The sequence below is a fragment of the Cygnus atratus genome, chromosome 14 (assembly GCF_013377495.2).
Source record: "Cygnus atratus isolate AKBS03 ecotype Queensland, Australia chromosome 14, CAtr_DNAZoo_HiC_assembly, whole genome shotgun sequence".
In the NCBI taxonomy this organism is placed as follows: domain Eukaryota; kingdom Metazoa; phylum Chordata; class Aves; order Anseriformes; family Anatidae; genus Cygnus; species Cygnus atratus.
The window spans coordinates 15,584,223-15,608,723 of record NC_066375.1 but is presented as its reverse complement, the minus strand read 5'-3'; the positions used below and the strand labels follow the sequence as shown (position 1 = coordinate 15,608,723).

At 37.9% G+C, this 24,501-nt stretch overlaps 1 protein-coding gene across 5 annotated transcripts in view; it reads right to left on the bottom strand.

Moving 5' to 3' along the window:
- SLIT3 (slit guidance ligand 3) overlaps positions 1-24,501 on the bottom strand; it is a 508,988-nt gene that overhangs the window by 113,990 nt on the left and 370,497 nt on the right. For all 5 annotated transcript variants that reach the window (XM_035562875.2, XM_035562874.2, XM_035562876.2 and 2 more), the window contains 4 exons: positions 22,556-22,699; positions 19,918-20,081; positions 6,101-6,251; positions 4,822-4,896 (listed from right to left, as the gene is read on the bottom strand). In XM_035562875.2, coding sequence (XP_035418768.1) covers positions 4,822-4,896; positions 6,101-6,251; positions 19,918-20,081; positions 22,556-22,699 — 534 coding nt within the window. The remainder of the gene's footprint in view (positions 1-4,821; positions 4,897-6,100; positions 6,252-19,917; positions 20,082-22,555; positions 22,700-24,501) is intronic.

The following is a 24,501-nucleotide window of genomic DNA, read 5'->3' as shown; positions in this document are numbered from 1 at the left end:
CTGGCTGTCTTTTACAGAGTGAGTTGTTCTCAGGAGCAGGATGGCACTGAAAGTCTTAAATACTACAGACAGACAGAAATATACTCAGTGACATTCATACATTTCATGCAGCAGAGCAGATTGATGGTATCACTGAAAAAAAAGGAGGCATGTGATAAGCCCAAATGCCACATATCACAACACTCTCCACAATTTCATTTCCACAAAATAAAATCTGTTTCTGTATAAAAAGTGTCAGATGACTGTGACCTCAATTGCCATGGTAAAATTTATGCTTAGGGGAAAGAACAGCAGGTAACAGCTGTTTCTAAAGCCAGAAACTACTTTTACCTCTCCAAGAAACTTAAGTTTATGTTTATTAAACTGACTTCTCGTCTGCAAACTTTATCATGATTCAGTTTTATTTTGCACGTAAAGTGTATTAAATCCTGGGCTGACATGTCATACAGTAAGATTTAATGTAAGAGAAATACCTACAGACAAATTAAGCCTCCAAAGTTAATTATATACTAAAGGTGGGGTTGGCAGTACTAGCTATGGCCAAGACAGTCTGACATTTCCTGTTATAAGACTGTTTGTTATATTCACTTTGTAACTTTGGCAAGAAATACCAAAGTGAACTGTCAGATGTTCCTTCCAGGTTTTGAGGTAAGTATTTTTTTATTGTTCTTGTTCTTCAACAGAATAAAAGAGGTCAGCGCCCTTTCTCCGCAGCAGTGCATGAAATATGGCAGTTAACCTTTTTGTTTTGAATGTGAGCTTGGTGCCAATTCTTCCTCTGCAGAAACAGCTTCTGGGCCCCCAGTTGGGACAGCTGGTCCCACTGATTTCCAGAGAGAGGGCTGGAGCTGATACCAAGGAGCTGCAGCCTCTCCCTGCAGGTCAGTATCCCATATCTACAACTGAGTGCATCTCCTTGCTCCCACTGAGTTGGGTACTGAGAGGGGATTTGACACTTGAACCTGTCTCCCATGGCCAGAAGACAACTCCACACTCCTGCTGTCATGGGAGTCCTCAAGCTCTGGAGTTTTTCTTTCACTGATTAACAACTTGAGGTGACCCCAGTGCAAAACACTAGTAATGCAGTTCTTGGAGCTGGAAGCCAGTGCAATGTGACTTTTGCTTTGAAGTCATGCCTTTAAACTTGCAAAAGCAAGTGAGGTGCTATGGTAAGAAGTCACTGACAGCAAAAGAGAGTTCAGGGCATTCAGCAAAAGCCACTGAAGAACCCAGTAAATTACATCTGGGTGGGGTTGGATCTACTTACAGTAATCTACATCAACCTTTTTATTGCACTGTAAAAAGCATTAAACATAGATTCAAATTTTGGCTATGAAAATAGTACTATGTATACAGGATTTTGCAGCTAATTATTAAAGTTGATTTTTTTTAAAAGACATATGCAGACATGTTAACCTTTTAAAGAACAACACAGTAATCTTAGCAATTTAAATCCTAGAAAAATGGGGCATAACTTAGCATTATGGTTCTCTGACCTTTAAATTTCTATATCAAGAATTCAATTCTGTTTTGCATTAACATGTATTAAATCCTGGGCTGATACAACATACAATAAGATTCAGCTTAGGAGGAATATTTACTGACAAATTAAATCCTAAAAAAAACCAGAATGAACTGTCAAATATCATTTTCAGGATTAGAGAGAGATGATTTCAGTTTCCTTTCTCAAAAAAAAAAAAAAAAAAAAAAAAAGGAACTTCACCTATGCCAGGAAATAAAGCTAGCCAAAATACTGAAATACTGTCATTTCATGGAAAGACCCTCATACTCCAATAAAATCTGATTTCAAATTTGCGAATTTGTGAATACAACGTAGTTGTCTTATTCAAATGATACATCTTCCCTGTGGAAATCTTTTAGGAATTAGCTGAACTCTAAGTCTTGAACAAAGAGATTTAAGATTCCTGCTACAATCCAAGGAGAGTACAAGACACAGTTTAAAGAAAATTAAAGACCATTACCACACATAATCACTGGAGAAACCCTAATATGCCAACACCAAATCTGTGTGTACACCCCTTCAGAATCTTACTGAAAAAAAACAAGAGATTGTGATAAGCAACTGGACACATATAGACATGCACAACTGACAGAGCTTAAGTGACAAAAGAACAATCATGAACATATACCTAGAATATATAATATATAATAATAAAATATAATTTGAATCCTCCTTAAGGTCCAATTTGCAGTCAACCTCAAAGTGTGCATGTTATAAACCAAAGTTACACATCAGTATAATATAAATTGAGGAGGCACCAAGAAGGAACACTAGTCAAGAGGAAGCAAGGGCTAATTCCTCTGTCTCTGGAATCACACTGGAGCTCTCCTAGCCAGAGCAGAACTGTTAAAGTAGCTTCTCTGCAAATTTCCTTGACACACCTCTGTCACTAAGTCATAAACTGAGGTGAAGAAAAAACAGAGGGCAATCATTCAAATGTCCCTTTAAAAATCTATCCTCTCAACTTAGGCTAACCATGAAAAGGCAATTAAATTGGCTATCTCAGCACTTTTAATTTCAGAAAAAAAAAGAATTGCAGAGATGAATTAAAAAAAAAAAAAAAAGTAAAATAAAGGGCGTCATATTTATACCTGCTGACCAAAGGTGATTTTGGCCAATGGCTTGCCAGTGCAAAGCTTTGAACTCTTTCCTTAAGCCTAGGAAGCAATACAATTTCCAGGCACATTCCTCTACCTGCTGTTCTTTAACACTTGAACGAACAAGGAATATGATGAGACCAAGTCAATATTGCCAAATTAAATAACTGTAAAAATTCTTGTTCCTTATACACAATGAAAAACGGATATTTGATCAATACTCTTCTTCCTTAAATTAATAGCAGCAATAAGCAGTAAGGCTTAATGAAGAGTTTTTCCAACCTGCCACATACACAGAGCCGGTGCATTAGTACCATTAACAGCTGCAATCCTATCCACCAATATTTCCCTATACGGTCACTAAATCCTTCTTACCTGATGGAAAGAGGACTATGAATTAGCTGAAGGATACTTAGTAAAGGCCAAACAATAACACAGAAGTAAAGGGATGTATGTTTTTCCTGGTTACCCAGTCCCTTCACAAAATATAATTAGGAAAATTAGAAAAAAGATGACTAATCTGGCTTATTAAGAATCAAGCTACTAAGTAAGGCCATGGTTGACATGTTGCTTCTTTGATGGAGCAATATCCTTTTCAGAAAATCTGTGTATTCAAATTGAGATGTTTCTTCACAACATCCAGTAGAAGAAATCAGCTCAACTATAAAGAGTATCTTAAACAGGCTGTGCTTATGGGCTGCCACTAAAAAATGCATGAGACAGACCTTTTATAAAGTATGGGGCACAACTACTGCTCTTTGCCATCCATGTGAACTGCACCTGTACCCCTTTGTTTGCATTGCCTGTCAAGAACAGACTAGAAGGATGTTTTGTTTCACAGGAAACACTCTTAAAAAATCCTCTCGAAGCCAATTCATGCTGCTGTTATGCATAACGACACAGCCCTGTTGAGGCATCCCTCCACCTGAGTGATTAATGGGAACATGAAGGACAGCACTGTAACTGACCTACAGTAAGTTTTAAATAAAAGCAAAGAAATTACTCCAGCTATGCCATCTTACCAACTTTCAAAACAAATCCTGAAGGTCTGATGGGGACAGATTCTGTCCTATTGATGTGTACTTTTATATACTGTGCATTTTTTTTCCCTATTTCCTATCTGCTTATATAGAAAACAGAACAGTTCAACAATATCAACAAGTTAGTTTCTAAGTACACTTTAGCTACAACTTAGAGATCATTCATAAAATACTAGGCTAATGCTTATGATTGATTCCCCAAGTCTGGTGGCCTGTACTTGCACAAGCATACCCCACACTCTCAAATCTGCACTGCTGCATCTGACATTCTTCAAGAAATAATACTGATGTAAGAATCACGCTACAGTTGTCTCCAAAGCCCCTACGACCTCACACATCTTCAAATGGCTAGGAATCTCCAGGTGACTGAAACCACATGAAAGAAACACCAAACAGAAAGTCAATTGCTTGGTTTTCCACAATTACCTTGAATCTAACAACAAAATCTTACTAAAAGTAAACAAAGAAGATATTAGCAATGGCATCACAGAGTTAAAACTTTGAAAAACATCAGGAAGATCCATTTAGAAGATCAAAAGTTATCTAATATATTTTTCTCTTTGCAAAACACACACTATTCTTATTAAATATATATCCTGAATAGTGATGATACTCTGATTGCTACCAGAATTATACAGATCTCTTTGAATCACTGATCTCTAAATAGCTACTTGATTCTCTTCTCTAAAACCATAGTGATCAAAAGAAACTGTCACCACCTATTTCTTGTAATACTACTTCCCTTTGACTGTTTGACAAAATCACACTATTTGGAGTTATACTTGAAACGTAATGGTTGCCTCAGTTGTCGTGCAAGATAACACATTCAAAAGAAAAAAAGAAAAGCTAAAATGGGTGGCCATCTCTAACAATAGGCATATATCTAAATAAATTCTGGAATGGAATTACCTTCAGTCTCTAAGAGTCGAAGACTTTAAGAAATATAGTGTAAAGAATACTGAGAGGTCAGCATAGGGGTCTTCACCTGTCACTGTGCTTTAACTGGGCCTGTCCATCCAACACGTAGGTCATTCAGTTTCCTTAAATTAACATTACAAATAATGAATTCTGCTACTGCAGTACTGAACTATAAAAAGTTTATCCCTTCCTCCTTCCTTATAATCCAAGCATGTATTCTAACAAGCAAATAACTTGAACTTACATTTTTCTGAGGTTGGGTAATTTCTTGAAGAGTCCAATAGCTTCCAAAACAGAAATATCATTGTCATTCAAACGCCTGAGAGGAACAAACAAAAAGACATTTAATGCTTCAAAGATCTCTATAGATATATCTCTGTGACATACAGGACTGCCACACAGAGAATTATGACCTTTGTTAAACAAGATACTATCTGCCATGTGTCTCAGACTCCTAGAGTGAAAAGTTAAAAAGCTTAGGATGCCTTAAGAGCGTAATGCCAAAGGGCAATGTCAGGATGCCTTCTTTCAATGCGAAGGATAAGAGATTATTAACTATAACCATCACAAAGCCTTGTTTTTGCTTGACTAAACGTCCCTCTTGCATACTGGAGTCATGCAGCTGGAGATCTGATCCACATAAATTGAAGGGATTTGATTTCAAGTTCTTCCTCATCAAAATCTATTGGTCTTTGCAAATAATGCAAAAGCTACCATCTTGGCATGCTTTGGATGCAAATTCTCTCTGATTACATGTAGCTCAAATTTTCTACATAGATAACTTGCTGTGTTTCTCTCTCCTGTATTCTTCTATCTTAACTTCAGAACAACAATTACTGTGGTTCGCATAGAGTGTCTTAAGTACAATGAAGAACATACTACCAAAAAAAACAGAATTGTGTTTGAAGGGACTGCTAACAAAACAAGAGAAACAGATTCTTAAGTTACTAAGTCATAAATATTTTTATATACTCCTTAGCTGTATATTACGTCCTTAGCTGTATATGACGTTTATAGTTCCTAAGAATCTCTAAAAGCAGATATATTTCATAAAGTTGCATACAGCTTAACAATATATTGGTTTTAGACAGAGCCATTTCACCCAGGTAACAAGCACCACTGAGATGGAATGAATTCCTGATCAGAGATTTAACTCAAAAGAGTTAATTCACTTTTTAAATAAAAATATCCAGGTGCAAAGGCAAAGGCCTCAAAGGTCAAAGGAAGAGGAACCATACAAATAATTCCTGCTTAAGCCATGTGACAGGACAGCATTGCAAGAAGACACACGCAGGCAGTTGATGTACAGGGCCATGTCTCCTTTCTCATACCCGCACTTGGCACAAGAGCTGAGAAAGTAAGAGAGCTGTGGTGCTCCTTTGAAATAAAATCAACTCACCCTGTGTTTCCCATGGGGATCAAAAATTCAAGGTGCCTTGAATTGCTGAGTATCTTATACAACCTTTAAAAACTAGGAAAACCAACATGCTCTTCTGAGCACATCTTGGAGAGGCAGCACTTACAGATCAGTAGTATATTCAGGAAGGTGGCTGGGTAATCGGGTGAGTTTTTGGTTTGAGCAGTCTACAACTGTTCCCTCGCAGCGACACTTCTCAGGACAGACAAGATCCATGAAACACTTCCCGGTGAATTTACTTCTGTAATCCTCGGACCCTGCAATAAAGAGAAAATATATTCCAGCAAACAGCTCCTGATAACTGCAGCAATCAGAGATTTTATGGAATCAGTTTTCAACACTGCCTCCTATCAGCTACCAGCTCTTGCACACAATTTCAATACTTGCTGAAGCTTTTTTCTTTTTTCTTTCCCCCCAGCAGTTTTTTTAATTATTCCCAAGACTAGCCTCTGTTTTGTCAGTTTTCCCTTGCTAGGTTAATTCCTTATCTTATTCCTGTTAAGGCATCTTTTTTTTAAGCCGGGGTCTGCTTCAAAGAAGCTCCAGCAAAGTCACTTTTTCATGCTTTGCACTTATACCAACAAGTAGGAATAAGAATCTCATGAAAGCAGGCATTATCCTGATGAATTCAAATGATATATTAAAAAAAAAATCATTAAAAAGCAAAATTTTCAGACCTCAGCTATTAGAGCTATTTTTGAGAGTAACCGTGTATAAGAGAACCTTGCCAATTTTCCAACAATTAGATACCTTTATTAACTATGTTAAACAAACAGCGGAGGAAAGTAATAGCACTTTAAATCATTTTCATTTTAATTAAGGAACAGGTAGACCGTACTGAGTGAGAAGCACTCCCTCATGTACCATTATACCATGAATGCCAGACCTCTTTGACTAGGTTTTTGACCCATTCTAATGAAATGCTTTTCCAATTAGGCTCAGTGAACTAATCTGTCCTTTTCTGGTTTGGTTTTTCTCTTTTAATAACCGCAGGTTTGAAACTTGATCTCTGTGTTTCAAGGAACCAGGAGCATTAATAAATGTGTATGTAATCAAAGTGTTGCCAAGACAGGCCCTGCCATGCATTACCTGTCCGCTCACTTCATATTTCACAATGGAAACACCAGAATTGTCTCAGGAACTTTGTGCTATGTCCAGTGATCATAACTACCAAAAAGTATTTTTAATTTTTCCAGAGTCTTAAAAGTCAATTTCAGGGCTTTCTCAGGAATGATCTGAGCAAGTTCAGATTTTAAATAGAACCTGAAAACATCAACAAAAACTTAAACTTGAGCTGAAATTTGGTTTTAGAGACTTGACAACATTCTTCACCTGCTTCCCTCTTCTAGACTGATAAATACACCACTGCTCGTTTTATGGCCGCATACTATTTTTTTTTAGATCACTATTATTTTAATTTATGTTGCACATCACCTCCACAGGGTGATGCAGTGAAAGCAAGCAATTCTGCATGCAATCTAACATTTTGATTCCACAGACACACTTGGGTTTAGTTTTGTAATTCCAAACTAGATTATGAGAAACTTTACACACAGCTTTGTACACAGAAACTCTGTACACAGCAGCACTGCTTCTGTGCTGCTAAATAATTTGCAATTTATCATGGTTCTCGTAAATTACATATCTAAAGTGAAACTTGACTACTGTTTTTTTAGCTTGATGGCACAGCACTTAAATATTAGGACCACTGGGCATTTTAAAGTATTTCAAAACTACTAAGCCTTCTTCATACCACCATCATTCAAACTCTATCTTTTTTGGGGAAAAACAAAAACAAAAACCAAGCATCTGATTTCTGGTCCTAAAAATTCCTGGCTTGGCATCCAGGATAAAATGTCAAGTGATGAACATATCATGCTTTGATTACAAGAACATACTGCTATTTTTCCTTAGGTCCATGGAACAGTTGTTTTGGTTGTTTATGATTCCTAGAAATAACGCCAAAGTGAACAGCTATCAGGATGAGAATTTATTAAAACTGCTACAATTACGGTACAACTTGAAAAATAAAAGCAAAATTTTTCAGTGAAAAGTGTCTTGGAAATCCTCAAATTAACCCCTGAACAAGTAATCTAATTTTCATTGTAAAAACATTATTTGAAAGAATAATCACAAACATCATGAAGTTTCACAGGGTAAGATTTTATTAAGTATAATTTTTTGTCAACTTATGGATACAGGATTCATTTTCCTACGGAAAAAAGAAGGATGGGAAAGTAAGTGGAAAGTTTTCTGAAGGATAAAATGGAGTATCATCATCAGAGAGTGAAAATTGGCTTTTTTTTTTTTTCCCTGAAGCTTTCTGGCAGAGTAAATAAAGAATATTTACCACATTTTGAGTTAGCAGATTCAGTCTCCTGATGGTGTACAACTTCCCACACAGCATCAGCCATGAGAAGCTGTTCTGATGTGGGCACCTGTCCACGACCTCCACGCTTGTGGTAGGGTAAAGCCCTCCCAGCTCAGCAGGAGAGGAAGCCACCAAACAACACCTTCCTACATATTATTTTTTAGTTTATTAAAATAAAATGAATTTTTACTTTTTAATGAAACAAAATAAGGGTTCAAATAAGAATTACCTGGATAAGCACAGTCAAAAGCAATCAAAAGCATGCATATGCTCAGCCAGCACTCAGTCATCCATTAGAAAAAGATATATAGATAAAATTTACTGTTTGACCTAAGCCTTGAGATCACTGGGACTGGTGGCTGCTCTATGAAGATATTCCCATCTGTGATACTAATGTGAAATTGAGCCATCTACTTGCAGAACTAGTTACGTACATACCCCCATTTCTACACACAGGGCTTTATCACTGCACTACTACATGGCTCTGAGTGGATATAACATGATTCAGGAAGCGCAATTAGACATCACAAGCATGCAGTACTTCTTGTACTTCCAAAATCACCTGTAGAAAGAGACGTCAGACACGCACAGAACACACGCCTGACTTCATTTTACTATTCCAGACCAGCCATTTGGTCATTTTAGTATACCTGAAGGCACGTGTGCATTGTAGATGAGAACTCCGTGAAGCTTGGCTGAATGCAAAACACAACCTGGGAGTTTCCAGAAATTTCCAAAACTAAAGAGTTCTTTAACATGAGTAACATGATTAGCCAAGGCAACAGCAAGGCTTGTTTAACTGAATGTGTTTATCTGAATTGCTAGTTACACTGATAACATTTTCATTTCACAATCTATGTGACACCACTACGAGGTACCAGTGCATTGTAATTCCTAAGTATCATAAAGCAAGACCACATGCCTTTTTATAGAACAGCAGTATTGTGATAAAGAAATACCACATTTCCAAGTGCTTGCAAATTTTAGGTGCTTTTCTAGTACTCACACAAAGAAATAAAGCAGCAAAGATGAATAGCTTTTTGTCCTATTTTAATACTTAGTAAACCTGATTTCAGTTTTTAAAACCAAACAATTCCTAAAGAACTCAAAAGGAGTGCTGGATGATCTCTTCTGGAAAAAATTAAGCTATTTTTTTGGGTCTTGAAGATTGACCTGATATTTTCCTTCTAGAAAAAATGGATCCAACTGTCTGAAATTTGGCAAAAATAGTATCATGGATGTCACTGGGTTTAACACTTGGCCAAAACCCCAGGAATCCTGACACTCACTTCATCACTTAACCACTAGATCACAATTCTCATAGGTTTTTAGGAAACAAACAAACAAACAAACAAACACAAAACAACAACAACACAGGACATACATTATTTTACATAATTTCCCATCAGTAGTATTAATTCTTATCAGTAATTACAGAGAAAATCTAACAAATCACAGATATCCTCCATTTGATGGCTCCACAACAGATATGTAGCAGCTCCACAAGATGAGACAATATTTCCATATACGAAAATTTCTGCGTGAGGCCCTCAAAGTACTTTAAGAAATAGCCGTAATTATCTCTACTTTACATGGTGGAAAAGTTATGCAGACGTACATTAAAGATCTTACCTATGCTGTCTGATCCAAAAAGGCTTATTTGAGAATGTTGACTCAGCTTTGTGCTATGTAACTATTGGATAACACTGCTTTCACACAGGCCACATTACTGGTGTCATTTCACGAGACAGAAGATAATGCTTTGCAGACTCTTCTGAAGTTCTTTTGCAGTATACTTCTTCATAATGAAATGCCAGCACATTAAGATTACTCAAATAGATCCAAGGTTACGTTAAGCATCAGGCATCTCATTACACAAAATGGCATCCAAACGTCCCTCAAGCCGAAGGACTCAAAGGGCAGCTCAAACAGAGAGATGTATTTACATTATTTATAAGGTAAGTAGACAAAAATATTTTTCATCTCTGTAGGTATGGCTGGAATCACCTTTGAATCAAATCCATTAACAGGATGCCTAACTTTTTCTTTCTAAGAGCAATTAAACAGATGAATTACTTGGAAATGGTTATTCTGCATGCAAGCCCTTTGGAAAGTCTGACCCAATTGTCACCAGGGTTCCCCCTCGCAGTCCAACAGGTGCCTGGGAGTTTGGTTAAGCAACACACGTCACCTTTTTGACTTTTCCTGTGAGAAAAGGGGAGTCTCTCACCTTTTGATGCTTCTGAAAACAGCAGAAGTATCCCAGCATGCCATGCGGCAGGGAGTATGCAGCCTTCCATGGTGCTTGACAGAACCATGTTCAATTTGTATTGTTCTACCACATGGTTAGATCAAGCACAAAGGAAAACCCCATGAACAGCCAGAGTCAGAGTTAGGCAGCGCCAAAGAGAGAAGAGCGTTGAGAGGAAGCAGCATGGAGAAGCACAAGCTGAAGGTTCACTGAGAGCTGCTCTCCACTCCACCCATGCAAAAAGGTGCTGGATACAAGAGGTCATCCTTTACGCTACCACTGCAGGAACACCCTGGAGCACAATTGGGGTTAGTGTACAAGAACAGAGCCCGGGCAAATTCAGAGACAGAACTAGTATTATAGAAAACACTGCCAAAGGACTGCAAATAGCTCCCTCCAGGAAGGATGTGCAACTTCCACCACATACTGAATGCCTGATGTATGCTGCTATTTATTAGCTACTTACACTCTCATGGTGTCTCCTTTCAGAATAAATTCCATTTCGGTTTGTCCCATTTATTTAAATCCAATCTTAGAAATACCACAGCTCATATTAGTAACAGTGGATTCTGAGCTGATGGCCAACCTCTGGCACTAAACGCTCCCCAAGCTCCCCGTGAGCTCCCCAGCTTTCAGTTCCCAGCAGCCTTTCGTGCCAGTGGCGCTTACACTGACAATCTGTAATGCCACCGCTTTGCTCTGTTGTTGTTTTTTCAACTGTACTTTCTAACATTGTGGCACACACATGCGACTCAAGACATGTTCTGTGATATGAAGGCAAACAGGAGTATTTTGTTATTTTGTTTCTTGGCATAAAATTCGTTCTTTCTTTCCTGATTATTTCAAACAGCTTTGCTTACTATAACTCATTCCTGAAGCTCTGACATATAAAGTAGGGCGTTCTGTTTTGGCTTGACTGCTCCCACTGAAATAACACTCCCAGTGACTTTAATGTCTGCAGAGCTATGCTGGTGGAGAGTGCTTTTGAAAGTCACATCTCAAATGTTCTTGCATGCTTCACGAACGAGAGGAAAAGACTGTCCTCTGCAACTGCTCAGAACATTTTGCTGGACTTCAGTGAAGGTCAATGCTTGTGCCTTAAAAAAAATAATAAAACACTGCTATCCTTAGTAAGGGGTTTGCGTTGCACAAAGAACAAAGTCAGCATCAAGCAGATTATTCATTGCCTACATAGAGAACAATGTGAGTACTCGGGCAGAGATGACAGATAATAGAGCAAAGGGCTCTGCTTCATTTTGTACATTTTGCTATGAACCAGCATTACTGTGCAGAAAGCCAACACACGATTACTTGCAAACTCCAAAAACTATGCACAGCGTTATCTTAGTCAGCTTCTGCTGGGTTTGTTTCCTTAACTGTACTCAAGGTAAGACAAGCAGCTTTTGGGGGAACACAACACAATAAACCTTCATTCCCCACAAGCTGCTAAACTAGCCACAGTCCTAAATGATACAAAAATTAGATTACTAATTTTCTTTTGTTACTCATGCAAAATGGCACAATAGGCATTATTAATTTTTTCCCCATGATTCATTCTAAGTATCCATAACCCTGGAAAATCCATACCTCATTTATTCACAAATTACACATAACTAGCATTTCTGCCAGTAATTTTGTGGGGCTTTAGCAAAGGAGGGTTCGGAGTTTCATATCCTTATTCCTACACCTGTTTAATAATGCAGCAATTCTGGCATTCTTCAAGTAAATTTATCCATGGAATTCTGTTAAGCGACGGTTCACATCTTCCAAAGACTTGTGTATCATATGCAGATTTTCAGTATTAAGAGGAATATTTGTAATAAACTCAGTAATTTCAGCGTCCATGAACTCTTTCAGTCCTACCGGAAAAAAATGTGGTCAGAGCCCTGCAAACATCTTCCTGAGAACCCCCTAGAGGATATTTTGAACAAGTCTCTGTTCCTCTGCTGCACTAATTAAACACTGCTCTCAATAACTGCCTAAGCTAATCATCAAGTGCAATGAACAAGAGGTACCAGCACATAAAGAAACCTGACAAAACCCTAATTTATGTCCCAAAATACATCAGAGGCAAAATAATCCACAAGCATATTTTGGCTTTTCTGCTCTTTGCAGGATATTGCAAAAAATGCATAGGAATTAATAATCTAATGCTTTTCACCTCTTTCTTTCTTTGGCAAATAGAGTAGAAAGCAGGAAGGCACACTATTTTGTGTTAGGCACAGTAAATTGTGTTTAAAAAAAAATAAATCCATAAGCCCTTGGAAGTGCATAAGGTCATTCTGCATACAGGTTTGCAACAAAAATGTTGAAAAAGGAATGACTGTATCCCCAGATATTTGCCATTTCTCATTAAAACAAATAAACAAACCAAACCCAAACAACAACAACAACAAACAAAGACAGACCCACAAAGATCCAAGTAGAAGTGCTCTACATCCAAGCAAGATTGTATGGTTTGCTCTTAATGTTAATTGAGCTCTAGTAGTCTGAGATGTGCTTATCAGTCATTGAATCCTCAGTTTGCAAAGAAATTGCGTCTAGGACCCTATTTTACAGTCCCATCAAGCTGTAATACTTCAGGAGCCTGCTGTAGTCTCCAAACAGTCAGAGAAAATTGTATTGTCCAATTGCAGGCTTGAATATTCTTACACCAGTTTTAGCTGACTGGCTACCTTCATGCCAAAGACACCACCGTAATTTTCTTTATGCAATTCAAGTCACCACAATGCGTACAAAAAGGTGCTAAACTTGCATCTTTGGTGAGTGTTGTGCAGCTTAATCTCAAAACACGCGATGGCGATATGATTTCAGCCCCACCCCTGGCTACGCAAAGCCACTAGAAGGGACCACCTCTATGAGGAAGAAGAGAACAAGCTGTGCACCACCTTAGCTCGTGAGGTGCCTGAGTTACAGAAGCAACCATCCATCTTTCTGCTAATAATGACACCTCCAGAGGACAACTCAAATCTCAAATGAAGAACCTATATCGCTCTGCATGCCACATGCACAGGGAACCTAGGACGATTGTATTATCTGCATGCCTCAGCGATATGGATGCATCTGTGACTTGACATTAATTCTCCCTCCCTTTATCGTCTCTTTACTATAATTGCAAATAAGGATGTTGGTTGGTAACAAAGTAGTTCAGATTTTTTTTTGAAGACTACTCCAACTTAAAAATAAAATGAGGAAGATCCTTAAAATACACTTTTTAACTAAGACCTTTCATTTTACCCACTAGGAATCACGCTCTCTGCCAAACAGACCCATCTACTGTGTACTAAACTTACACTTCCCCAAGTAAAACACCTTCCACTCTGCCTGCTTCCCCCTTTACTGCAGTCAGGAAGCCTTCACCATATTGTTCATCAGAAGCTAGTGAAGGGTTAGGATGACTGGCACAAATAATATTATAAAGATCTGAATTGCTATCAAAGGTTTACAGAAAATGGAGGGCTATAATCAGCATACAGTACAGACAAATTACTTTTTCAACAAGAACATTTCTACAGTACAAGGGAATTCAGCTCCATTACCATTAGTCATAGCAGTTGTGTTGTACTCCCTAATGACTTTAACTTCAGAAAAATGTCATGCAAAGCAAAGCTCAGATATACTCACAGCGTACAGTGAAGACTTCATGTTCATAATTATGAAATCAATCTAGGATTCAATCTGCAGGTAATTTGTTGCTGCTAAACAACCTTTCATTCAGATAGAATTATTAGGCACAACAAAGACATGTCCTCAGTTTTGCTATAGTCAGTTTCTGAAGATAGTTCTGGTGAGTCTTTGTGGCTTTCCAGAAAAAAAAAAGACAAAAAAAAAGACAAAAAAAAACCCAACCACACAGCATTTAACTGAATTAAAACAAATATTAAAAAAGTAAAATCTGAATGCTGTTAATTTTCCAGTTGTCCAGATCAGAGGCAAGTGCTTCATATTCCTTTCACTCATGCTCAAGCAAAAGCCCAGGAGAGGAAGAGTGCTGGAGCCTGGCCTCAGACAAGATTTCCTGCGAACACGCCCAGGCCTAGAGCATCCTGTGTAGGACTGCCAGTGCCCACCACAGTCACCTCCAGCATGGACACACCAGAGAGCTGTCACGTTTGGTGCGTGCTCAGGCAGGAGCTGCTAGAGACCAGTATGCTAGGGGCAGGCCAAATTGTGAATCCCTGAGCATGTGTCACTGCAGCACTGCAGCAAAGCAGACGAGCAAGTGGATATCAGTGCTTTTCATCAGACAGAAAATACTAAGGACAGCAATATGACTACAGAGTCTGTAAATGACTATTTGCTTACTAAAAATGGAAGGAATTTGCAAATCTGTCATTGGAGTGATTGGCAAATTATGGGAACAACTGAGAGTGTTTAAATCAGACACATTATTTTTGTAAGAACTGGATTAAACTCACTTGCCTTTCATGACTCTTAAACACTGGTTGAGGACTGATGATATATTACACCTTTCATTTTGAAAGTCCAAAGAGCTTAAATGTTTACATATTGCTAACCATAGGGAACGGGATAACCTAGGGAGAACAAGGGACAGAAAACATGTGAACTGCTGTAGGGACTGGACAAAACACCCTGACGTGCAGCCTGTTTTGTTCTGACTGGGAAATCTCTGTCCACTGTAGTTCTATACTTCTAAGGCTGAAACAATGCAGAAAAAAGAGAATGAAATTCCAGGTGATTGCAAGGAATAGGAACTTTGTTCCAATGTTGACAGGTAACTCAAGAAATATGAATATGCATGAACACAGAGACTGAAAAAGACACATAAGGAACTAGCAGGAAAACTACAATTTCTAAGAGAGTTTATCAAACACCTTTGAAAATTATGAGTGAACAAATAGCAACTATATACTGCTTTCTAGTAACAGAGGATAACACAGGATGACATTAGCCCTAAACATGCAAGCTCTAGATCCATATGTATGGCAGAGGCTGACTTTGATTTAACAAGAGGCAGCACCAAAAGAAAAGAGAATTGTGCTAGCAGATGGTTCATTGTCCTCTTCCTATTATTCCCTGTGCTTTTGACTTGTACAGCACTATCTGGAACTGAAGTAATTAATTAAAGTCAGTTAGATACAATGTATGTCCCAATGCAAGAGGAAGCAGCAAGACAGGTTTACTTCTTAGTATTTCTGAAAGGAACCTTATTTCTAATATTTCTGATAATTAGAAGATGAAAGCTTTGGTGATGTTATGCTTGTAGATATGCATGTTCTTTGATCGTTATCAGAAACGGTCTGTGTAGGTACAGCAGGTGGAACTTTAATCACTTTTTAAATACACAATACACCGATAAACACAAACATTATCACAGGGCAAAAAAGATATACAACTGAATACAAGAGCTGCCCTCTGCGAAATCTATTTCATACAGTGTCACACAGCAATCAAGAATCCTGCCAACTCTTGAAGTGACAAGAAGCTACCACAGAGACAACACAATCTGCTCATAGATTCATCTCCCTTCCTCCTAAAGCCCAGTGCTGCTTTAGGAAACAAAACTGCTGTGTAGTGAACTCAATCAAATCCTACTGGGCGGAAGATTTTTGTTGTTCTTTCCCCCCTATTCTGACTAAAAATGGGAGCCTCCAGTGACCTAAGGCTGGAAAGTCCTGTTGGATCTTTAAGTCATAGGGGGCAGATGCAGCCAAAAAGAAAACGATCAGAATTTTATTGCTGCCACTGAAAAATGACAGCATTTCCTTTTTCCAAATAGAAGACAGAATTTGTTTCAGACCATTTCTCTGATATCTCTTTCATAAAAACTCCTTTCTTTTAGTCTCAGATTCTATAACTGTGGGGAAAGAACTGAGCGAGGGGGAGGTTTATTATGTTTTGGTGCATTACATTAAATGGAAGGCAGAAAAACACAAGACATAGTATCAATTGCCATTTGAGGCTTAAACTTATTAGATAGTGTATCCAACAGCTTTGCCTGTCTCACAGCCCTGGGCAAAAACATGTCCCTTTCCCTGCTGTTCCTCCATTTCATGCTATAATGCTTCCAATTCTCATTTTAAAAGGAATTATGTACATTATCTACCTGTTGCACAGAATCTACTTCCTATGGCTACCCATAACCTTTGCAGATGTTGCTCCATCATTATCAGTAAAAGCCTGAGACATTTTGTTCAGGAAGGAAATAGCATCTGGGAAAAGTGCCTTGATGATGAATTAAAAAAGAAGGCATGTTTTTCTTGCTGAAGACTATCTAAAAGGATAATGGGGAGATGGAATAAATCCTAGAGGAACCAATATGCAGAACAAAGTTCTCTTGATTTTTTTTTCTGTGCTGCATAGTTTTGTCCTCACAGTTACATTTAATTAATGGAATACAGTTCTGTTTAGCCTGTCTGCACTGCTGAATGTGTTCTCCTGACACTACCTTCTTAATGTCTCTACCATTTCAAACTGATGAAACTTCAAACATCTCAGCTTTTCTTCCCCATTCCTCTAACCACTCCTCTCTCCTATTCGTGTACAAAAAGGACTTCCTGTCTTCTCTTAATTTACTCAACAAACACATTTTTTTCTCATTCCAGGTTCTTCCTGACAGTGTCCTTCAAGATATCTTGCAGAATCCAAACAGGCATGGAAAACACAGAGTGCTTCAGGAAAACCTCAGACAGAATGTGATGACTTCAGAGCTGGTCCTTGCCCTAATGTCGAAGTATTAAGCATGGGTATGATCCTGACTCTGGCTGAGTACCTCTACAAAGCTCATACTTTCTGTGCATCATCACCACCTCTCAAAGGTCAAAGACCAGTTTGGGATAACACCCTTCACATTGCTTCCTACGCCAACCCCCGTATTCACTGTTTTTTTCCCCACAAGACTAACTTCTAACTATTGGTGTTTATTAAATGTATTAAACTACATGAAAATATCAGAACCCTGAAGCGTGAGCCCTCTGAGCAAAGAGATGAACATTGACAAAAGGATTTAAAATAAAAATTCTTTTCCTATACACTAAGCTAAAGATGTAAAAATGACATGGAGAATCCCACACTCAGCAAGGTCACTGACAGGTTACTAAGCATTGCCATCCCAGTAGGATCATGGAGACTCATTCCTGGGTAACACAAAGCACTGCTCAAGAGCCTGTCTTTGAATACCAAGATTCATACATCATGGACTTTTCTGCACAAAGACATGCTGTGTTAAATCCTGGGATCAAACATATTCCTCAAAAAGAATACATGGAAAATTCCTGCTAAATGCCAAGTCTGAAACAGCCATGATTCAAAGGGACAACTTGAGCAGAACAGGTGCCAAGGATGTCTGTTCTCTGGATTGATTTACAAACTAAGATTCTTCTAAACCATTAGATGTTCCCCCTGCTCAATGTGAGTAGAGAGTGAGTCGAGTTCAGTGAATCTCAACACCATCTGGAAAGTCTACAGGCAAGGACAGCTCCTCTGTTGAGCTTTTCAATAGAATGAGTTTTCATCCAGCTGAAATCTTTGTTCTGAAGCTGTACATTCCCTGCCCTCCTCCTTCATAAGTCAGGTTTATGCCTTTTCCATGTGGTTTTGATGTTCTCATAGAACTGGAGAGCAAGGAAAAAAACAGCCTAATGCCTTAAGGAAAAGACCCCCAAGATAAGAACTCATACAAAATATTATTCTCAACATCACCAGCCACAGCGTTCTGCATTGTCGCTCTTCTTAGCTATGACCTTTCATAAATGATATCAGATGGTGTTTGCCTTATCCAATAGCCTGTACCATTGTTCAAGGCATGCATGCACATACATAACGTTAATTTCTCTAGCCTATTAATAAAAGCAGAAGAAAGTAACCATGGCAAATAGGGTACAGATTTATTCATATCTGTTTCTGCAGTCTACTTCCTTTTCTGAATCATATTTATGCATTTTAATTTCAAGTTTCTTTAAAGATGAATATTACTGGCTAATTAACTTGTTACTATGATGGACACAACCCAAAAACCTAGAAGAAACTATGTCATAATTTCAATTCTAGTTATAAATTTTGTGGCTTGAGTCACAAATGATGGAAGACTTTAACATGCATACCCAAGACAACCTGACTGCAAATGAAGTTATCTTTATTTTATTTTCCCCATAAAGAGACAGTTTAGCTCAGCATATTGCTTGCAGAGATGCACAAAACACCATGGCTTGTTTTGGGCTGCTGCCATTCAGTTTCGTGCTGCATCCCCATCTACAGTCATTAATGTTTTACCACCAGGAGCACAATTAATCATGGCCTTTTTTTTTTTTCATAGGGAAAAGACAAAAATCATAGTAATTTTTAATAGAAAACACTGCAAGGTACTTCATCAAATAACAGTCATTTTCCTTCTCAGTACACACTAATATATTATCTCACTGAAACCTGCTTGCCTTTACTGTATACATAAAAAAAAAGAAGAAAAAGCAGTAATCTAGCAGTAATCTAAAATACATATATATCAAAACATAAAAAGGCAGTCTGCTCAATTGTGCTGCATTAGGCAATACTTTTACTGACAGCTGTACCATAAATAAAGGATAGCTAGGGTTGAGTAGAAGGTGTTTATGTTACTTTGGACTTTATTTTCAGGTGGAAAAAATTCTCCATCTAGCTCACAATACAAAATCTTTGTCCAAACTATGATACAAACTGATTCAAAGCTTACTGAACACAAAAACCTTACCAACTTTGATGAGTTTTACTCAAATTAATGCATGTTACTTGTGGATATAAAATATCTATAGAAGTATATGAATTGACGCCACCCCCTCACCTCCAGCTTCACTTACATCCTAGGTCAGCAGAGCCCACTGCCAGTTATATAAAAATTTCACCCATAATGTTCTCAGCCTTTCAGGTCTGAGAACTTACTTGAGCTCAGTTATAATTAAGGTCATTGAGAGTTCTGCCTGAATAGAAATGAAAATCTACACAGCTTCCACCCCTCCAAAATATGCAGTTTGCCACAAATTCATATACATCTTCATTGTTTTCCTTAGAAATTTTATAACTTAACAATTTTTTTTAAATTAAATGCCACAAGCTTTTCTTTTGTTTTTTCTTTTCTTTGTTTTTTTTTTTAGGCAGCTATAGACTACCTTTTTTTTTTTTTCTTTTTTTTAAATCCATAAGGTAATTGGCTTTTTGAAGAACTAACTGAATTTTCCAAATTTAATTTTAAAAGATGCTCCATAATATCCATTATAGCAAACACTGTCCTGCAGATTCGATTAGTAGGCTCTCTGGACCTGCTTATTTCTGAATTGAAAGTGCAGTACAGCCTGGATAAATGAATTACCTGAGCAGCGGAACTTCTTGCTCTTGATCTGGCTGATTCGTTTGTTGGCAAGGCGACGCGGATTGCTGCATCGAGCGCCACTGGTTTCTATCGGATTATCCTGCAGGTAATCAGCCAGCCACTTCAAATGGCAGTCGCACACAAATGGATTCTGAGCTAAATGTCTGAGAGAAGGATGGGATGTTTAATCAGAAGTGACCTGTGACACTGTACTCCATCACTGTTTTTCACAAATGCAAACCTGAAAAGTAGAGTAATTGAATAAGCTTCCAAAAACCCAGGCCTGGCGGAAACCACAGAGCTTCACATGAATGGAAGAATTCTGCGAGCTATCACATTTTGTAGCTCATTAAGGCTGTTGCAAGTTCTTTCATGGAGGAAACAAAAATTAATACAGCAAAGCCTGCTTTAAAGGACACAGACCTACTGTCTACAGTGGCCAGCGTTTTTTCCTGAAAGCTTGACATGATGCATTATGAGAGAAATGCTGCCTTCTCGATGCACCTGACCCAAGATCATTTTTACCCTGGTTTAAAAGAAATTTTATTGGCAGCTCAGTTTCCTGGGATCAAAATATGAGTAAGTGAAGTGCCTGAGATCAGTGGGCAAAGCCAGAAGCGATCCAGGGGCCTTTTCTCAAGAGTGAAATTGACACTTGCACATAATCAACATGCCTAATAGTATTCCCCTTACATCTATTTCTTCCTGAAACAAAAAAAATTTAGTTTTGAGACTGAACTGTTTATGCAAAGTAAAACTTGACTCTATCCTTCACCAAAATTTGCACAACACATTTCCCACGCAGCTGGAGATAGGCACTATAGCATACTTTTTAACTGGAGAGTTAGACTTTGTTAATAGAAATCCCCTGAAGTTCCTTGTAGAGAAAGAGCTTTTCTCTGCTTTTGTTATGATCCTTTTCACTTATCAAAGTTGAGCAGTATCTCAAGAGTTTGTCAGGTCTTAGAGCTTGATTGTGATGTCCGTTAAATTAACTCTCACCCACCCCTCTAATTTCCAAGGGAGCAGAACAGGACACTCCAATAACAGGGAAAACAGTAAAAGACATGCTTAAATTTGGATTTGGACAGAGGTGTCAAGTTATATCCTCACAAGAACGCTGCTCTGTTATTGCAAGTGTATTTTTCCCACCTGCAGAAACTACTTTTCTTTTCTGTCTGGATTTATATTTATGAACTGACACTTAACAGAATAAGTGCAAAATACAACAGGGCAATGGCTGTCAAGAAGTGGGAAATGAAAGCAAGCATAGCAGAAAGTGCCTAAAGAAACTAAAGATTGCTGTTGTAGTAAAACCATGCCATTCCTGGTGTGAAAGGTCCAGAGAGCAAACAAGTAAGCATATGACACAGGACATGGCCTAATTTTGTTGTTCTACAAAAAAGGCAGAAAATGGCAATCACTTGGAGATTGCCAAAAATGGGAGAATGAATCAAAAGATTTCTTGAAAAAGCATCCTTATGGGATGCAGCAAGGCCATTCTAAGTAGTGGCCAACAGCAGTGCTAATAAAAACTCATGGAAACCAAAGAGGTTTTTTTTTTTTTTACATCTTAGAGGGTGTTGCCTGTTTAAATTGACAAATCACATGTACCCTTGTAACTGAATCTTCTCTGCCACACTTGTTTACATATGTATCTACGCTCACACATACATAGTCTGATAACTACTGTTGTAGCAGATGGTGTGTGCGGATGAGGTGGGCTGGGGTTTCTACCTGATTATTCTAATGTCTTAATGGTTCACAACGATACGTACTGGCCAGATATCTGTTGGAAATTAAGGTTGTGCTTCTGGCTGACTGAGGAGGTAGCAGATACCCTGCAGCTAGGAATCATCCATATTAATTCATTTATATGGGAATTAAAACAATTATAAAATTAATTTTTGTAATGCATTTCCAGTATTAAAAATATACCTGTATATATTTATATACACAAATATACAGAGGCTTATACCTATAATGCACATACAAATGTATATATATAAACACACAATATTGTGTATGAGGGGGTTGTTTCTTATTTTTCATTTATATCAGGCTGCCAACTCCAGTTCTGAAGAAGTCCTATTACCTTATTATCTTCCTACTCACAGCTTTAGGATGAAACCTTCTTCTGTAAAGTATCAAGTCATTTCCATACTTTCACTCCCAATTTTGCTTCTGAAGCTAATGCTTCTCCTAATGCCTCCAATTCACAGACATTCAAAAAATGTTTAGTGGATTTTCTTAATGGATTAAATAATACAATGGCTACACCATCTCACTAGCTCGTTAAAAACTGTTAGGCAATTTTTTAAACAGAATCCCCTGTTCATATATTCTGCAGAGTCAAATTTGTGTGTATTACCTTCCAACTAACAGTATAAATTAATTAATTGGGTAGCTTAATTCACTTACGATGTTTACATAACTACATTACTATAGGTAGCTGTGCTGAATTTATGCAACAGTTCTCTTTATCTTGCTCCTTTTGTTTCTTTCAGAAAAGGAGGGGCTGCTACCTTGGTGTCTCTTTCAAATTTTCTTAATGTCAGATGCACAGCCTTTGCAAAGACAGGCGACATCTTTTGGGAAAAAAGGAGAGCTGTCATTTCTGATATGCCTGCATACTCACAGAGTCTGGATCGATCGAAGTGGTGCAAAGAGCCCCTTGCTGATGGTCTGCAGTTTGTTGTCATAAAGAGATAGCAGTTTGAGATTATGCAGACCTTGGAACGTGTTTACCCTCAGGCAGTTGATCTTATTGGCATTGAGAAGCCTGAAAATAGAGGAAAGGTTTATAATTCATTAATCTTATAATAATCAAATAAAGATAGACTGAACTTTGGGGTTAAATCTAAAACATATTAACCCAGTCACCAAAGCCACTCCATATTTACATGTCTCCATTTGCTTGTTACATTAAAAAGGTGAAAAAAACACAGACAATATTAGTACTCTCATAGCTAGAGAAACATACAGACATATAACAGTGCTAGCTAGCTTCAAATGCTTAGATTTTTTTTTAATGCCTCACCTTCCCCATTTGTTCAAAATTCCAAACAAATATTTAAAGACTTCAGCTTAATATACATGGAAATGGCAAACACTTCCCACCCTGCTATTCCATACACACACTCACACACGAAGTCCACAATGACAAAACCTTTTTTTTTTTTTTTTTTCAGTTTTGTATAGTTGGCAGCTGTCTTAAGTCTAACTGAAATTTCTGAAGGTTGACATCTTGTGATAAGCAATGCAGGGTAAATTTGATCATGGAAGAACAGAAAATGTGGTTCGCCTCAGAGACAAGAAGAGAGAAATGTAGGGTCTGGACTAAAACTTACTGAAACCCAACTCACTCCATGCATAAGGATAGCCAAGAAGTGGGACAGGTTACTCAAAGAAGTTGCACCGTCTCCATCATTGGAGATTTCAAGACGAGACCAGATAACATCATTAGCAACCTTCTCCAACCTAGTAAGCTGACTGCTTTGAGTAAAGGTTCTTAAGTCTTGTTGGCTAGTAACCACCTGATGTTCCCTCCAACTTCAATTGTCCTACAATTCTATGAAGATATTTCATTCCATTTATGTCAGATCCCTGTGCAGCTTTGGAAAAGCAGCACAAAGACATTTTGTCATGCTTTTATTTATTTGTTTATACTTTAGTTTGCACATCTACACAGCAACCAGTTGGTAAAAACTAATCAGTTCAGCCAGAAAATCTATGACAGGGCTTGTGCAAGTTCTCTTATGTTATCTAGCCAGAGTCCTGGCAACTATATAGTATATACCATCTCAACAACAAGCTGGATTGCCTTATGAGACAAACAAACAGGAGATCACTTAAATCACCATTGTCATCTACATATGGGATATTTCACACATAGAAGGAAAATAGACAAGAAATGACCTATCCTTACACGAGCTAAAAGTATTAGAAAAATGGTACATCACAAACGGTATGGTATTAATCCATCTCTCTTCATCACAAAGTTCTCGCTACTTTGCCATTGAGTTTGAAAGGTTTAATATTACGTTAACGTGACTCTCCGTGAGATTTCACATTAATATCAAATCAGAAGGCAAATGCATTTATAGGTAGAAAAGAAAAGTCATTTTCCATTAAACACACTTAAAAACGCACAGGGAACTTCAATTTTTGATAAACTGCACATAAAGCACTCTAGACAACAGGCCAACCTAACAGGCAACAAATGCATGCTTGTTAGCTGCACATAATGCTTTTCTTTTGCTCCAAAATATAAGTTCAGAAAGCGCTTCTTCTGCATAGCACCATGCCTTTCCATTGCTGAAACCTTTGGAACATTGTGCACTCTACAGCTCTGTGCTCCCACCATCAATTTTGCAGAGCCTCATTACTGTACTAACAGGATACAGTAACTGTGCTATGCAGAAGATGGATATATACTTGGGCAGAGTCCTTTTCTCAAGGAGAACAGGAATGTAGTGAGAGGGTGTTAGAGCAGAACTCACCACTCTAGCCAACAGAAAAATCAATACCAATTCACCTGAATTTTCTTCTCCATGAGTCTTGGAAAAAGAACTTTGATGTAAG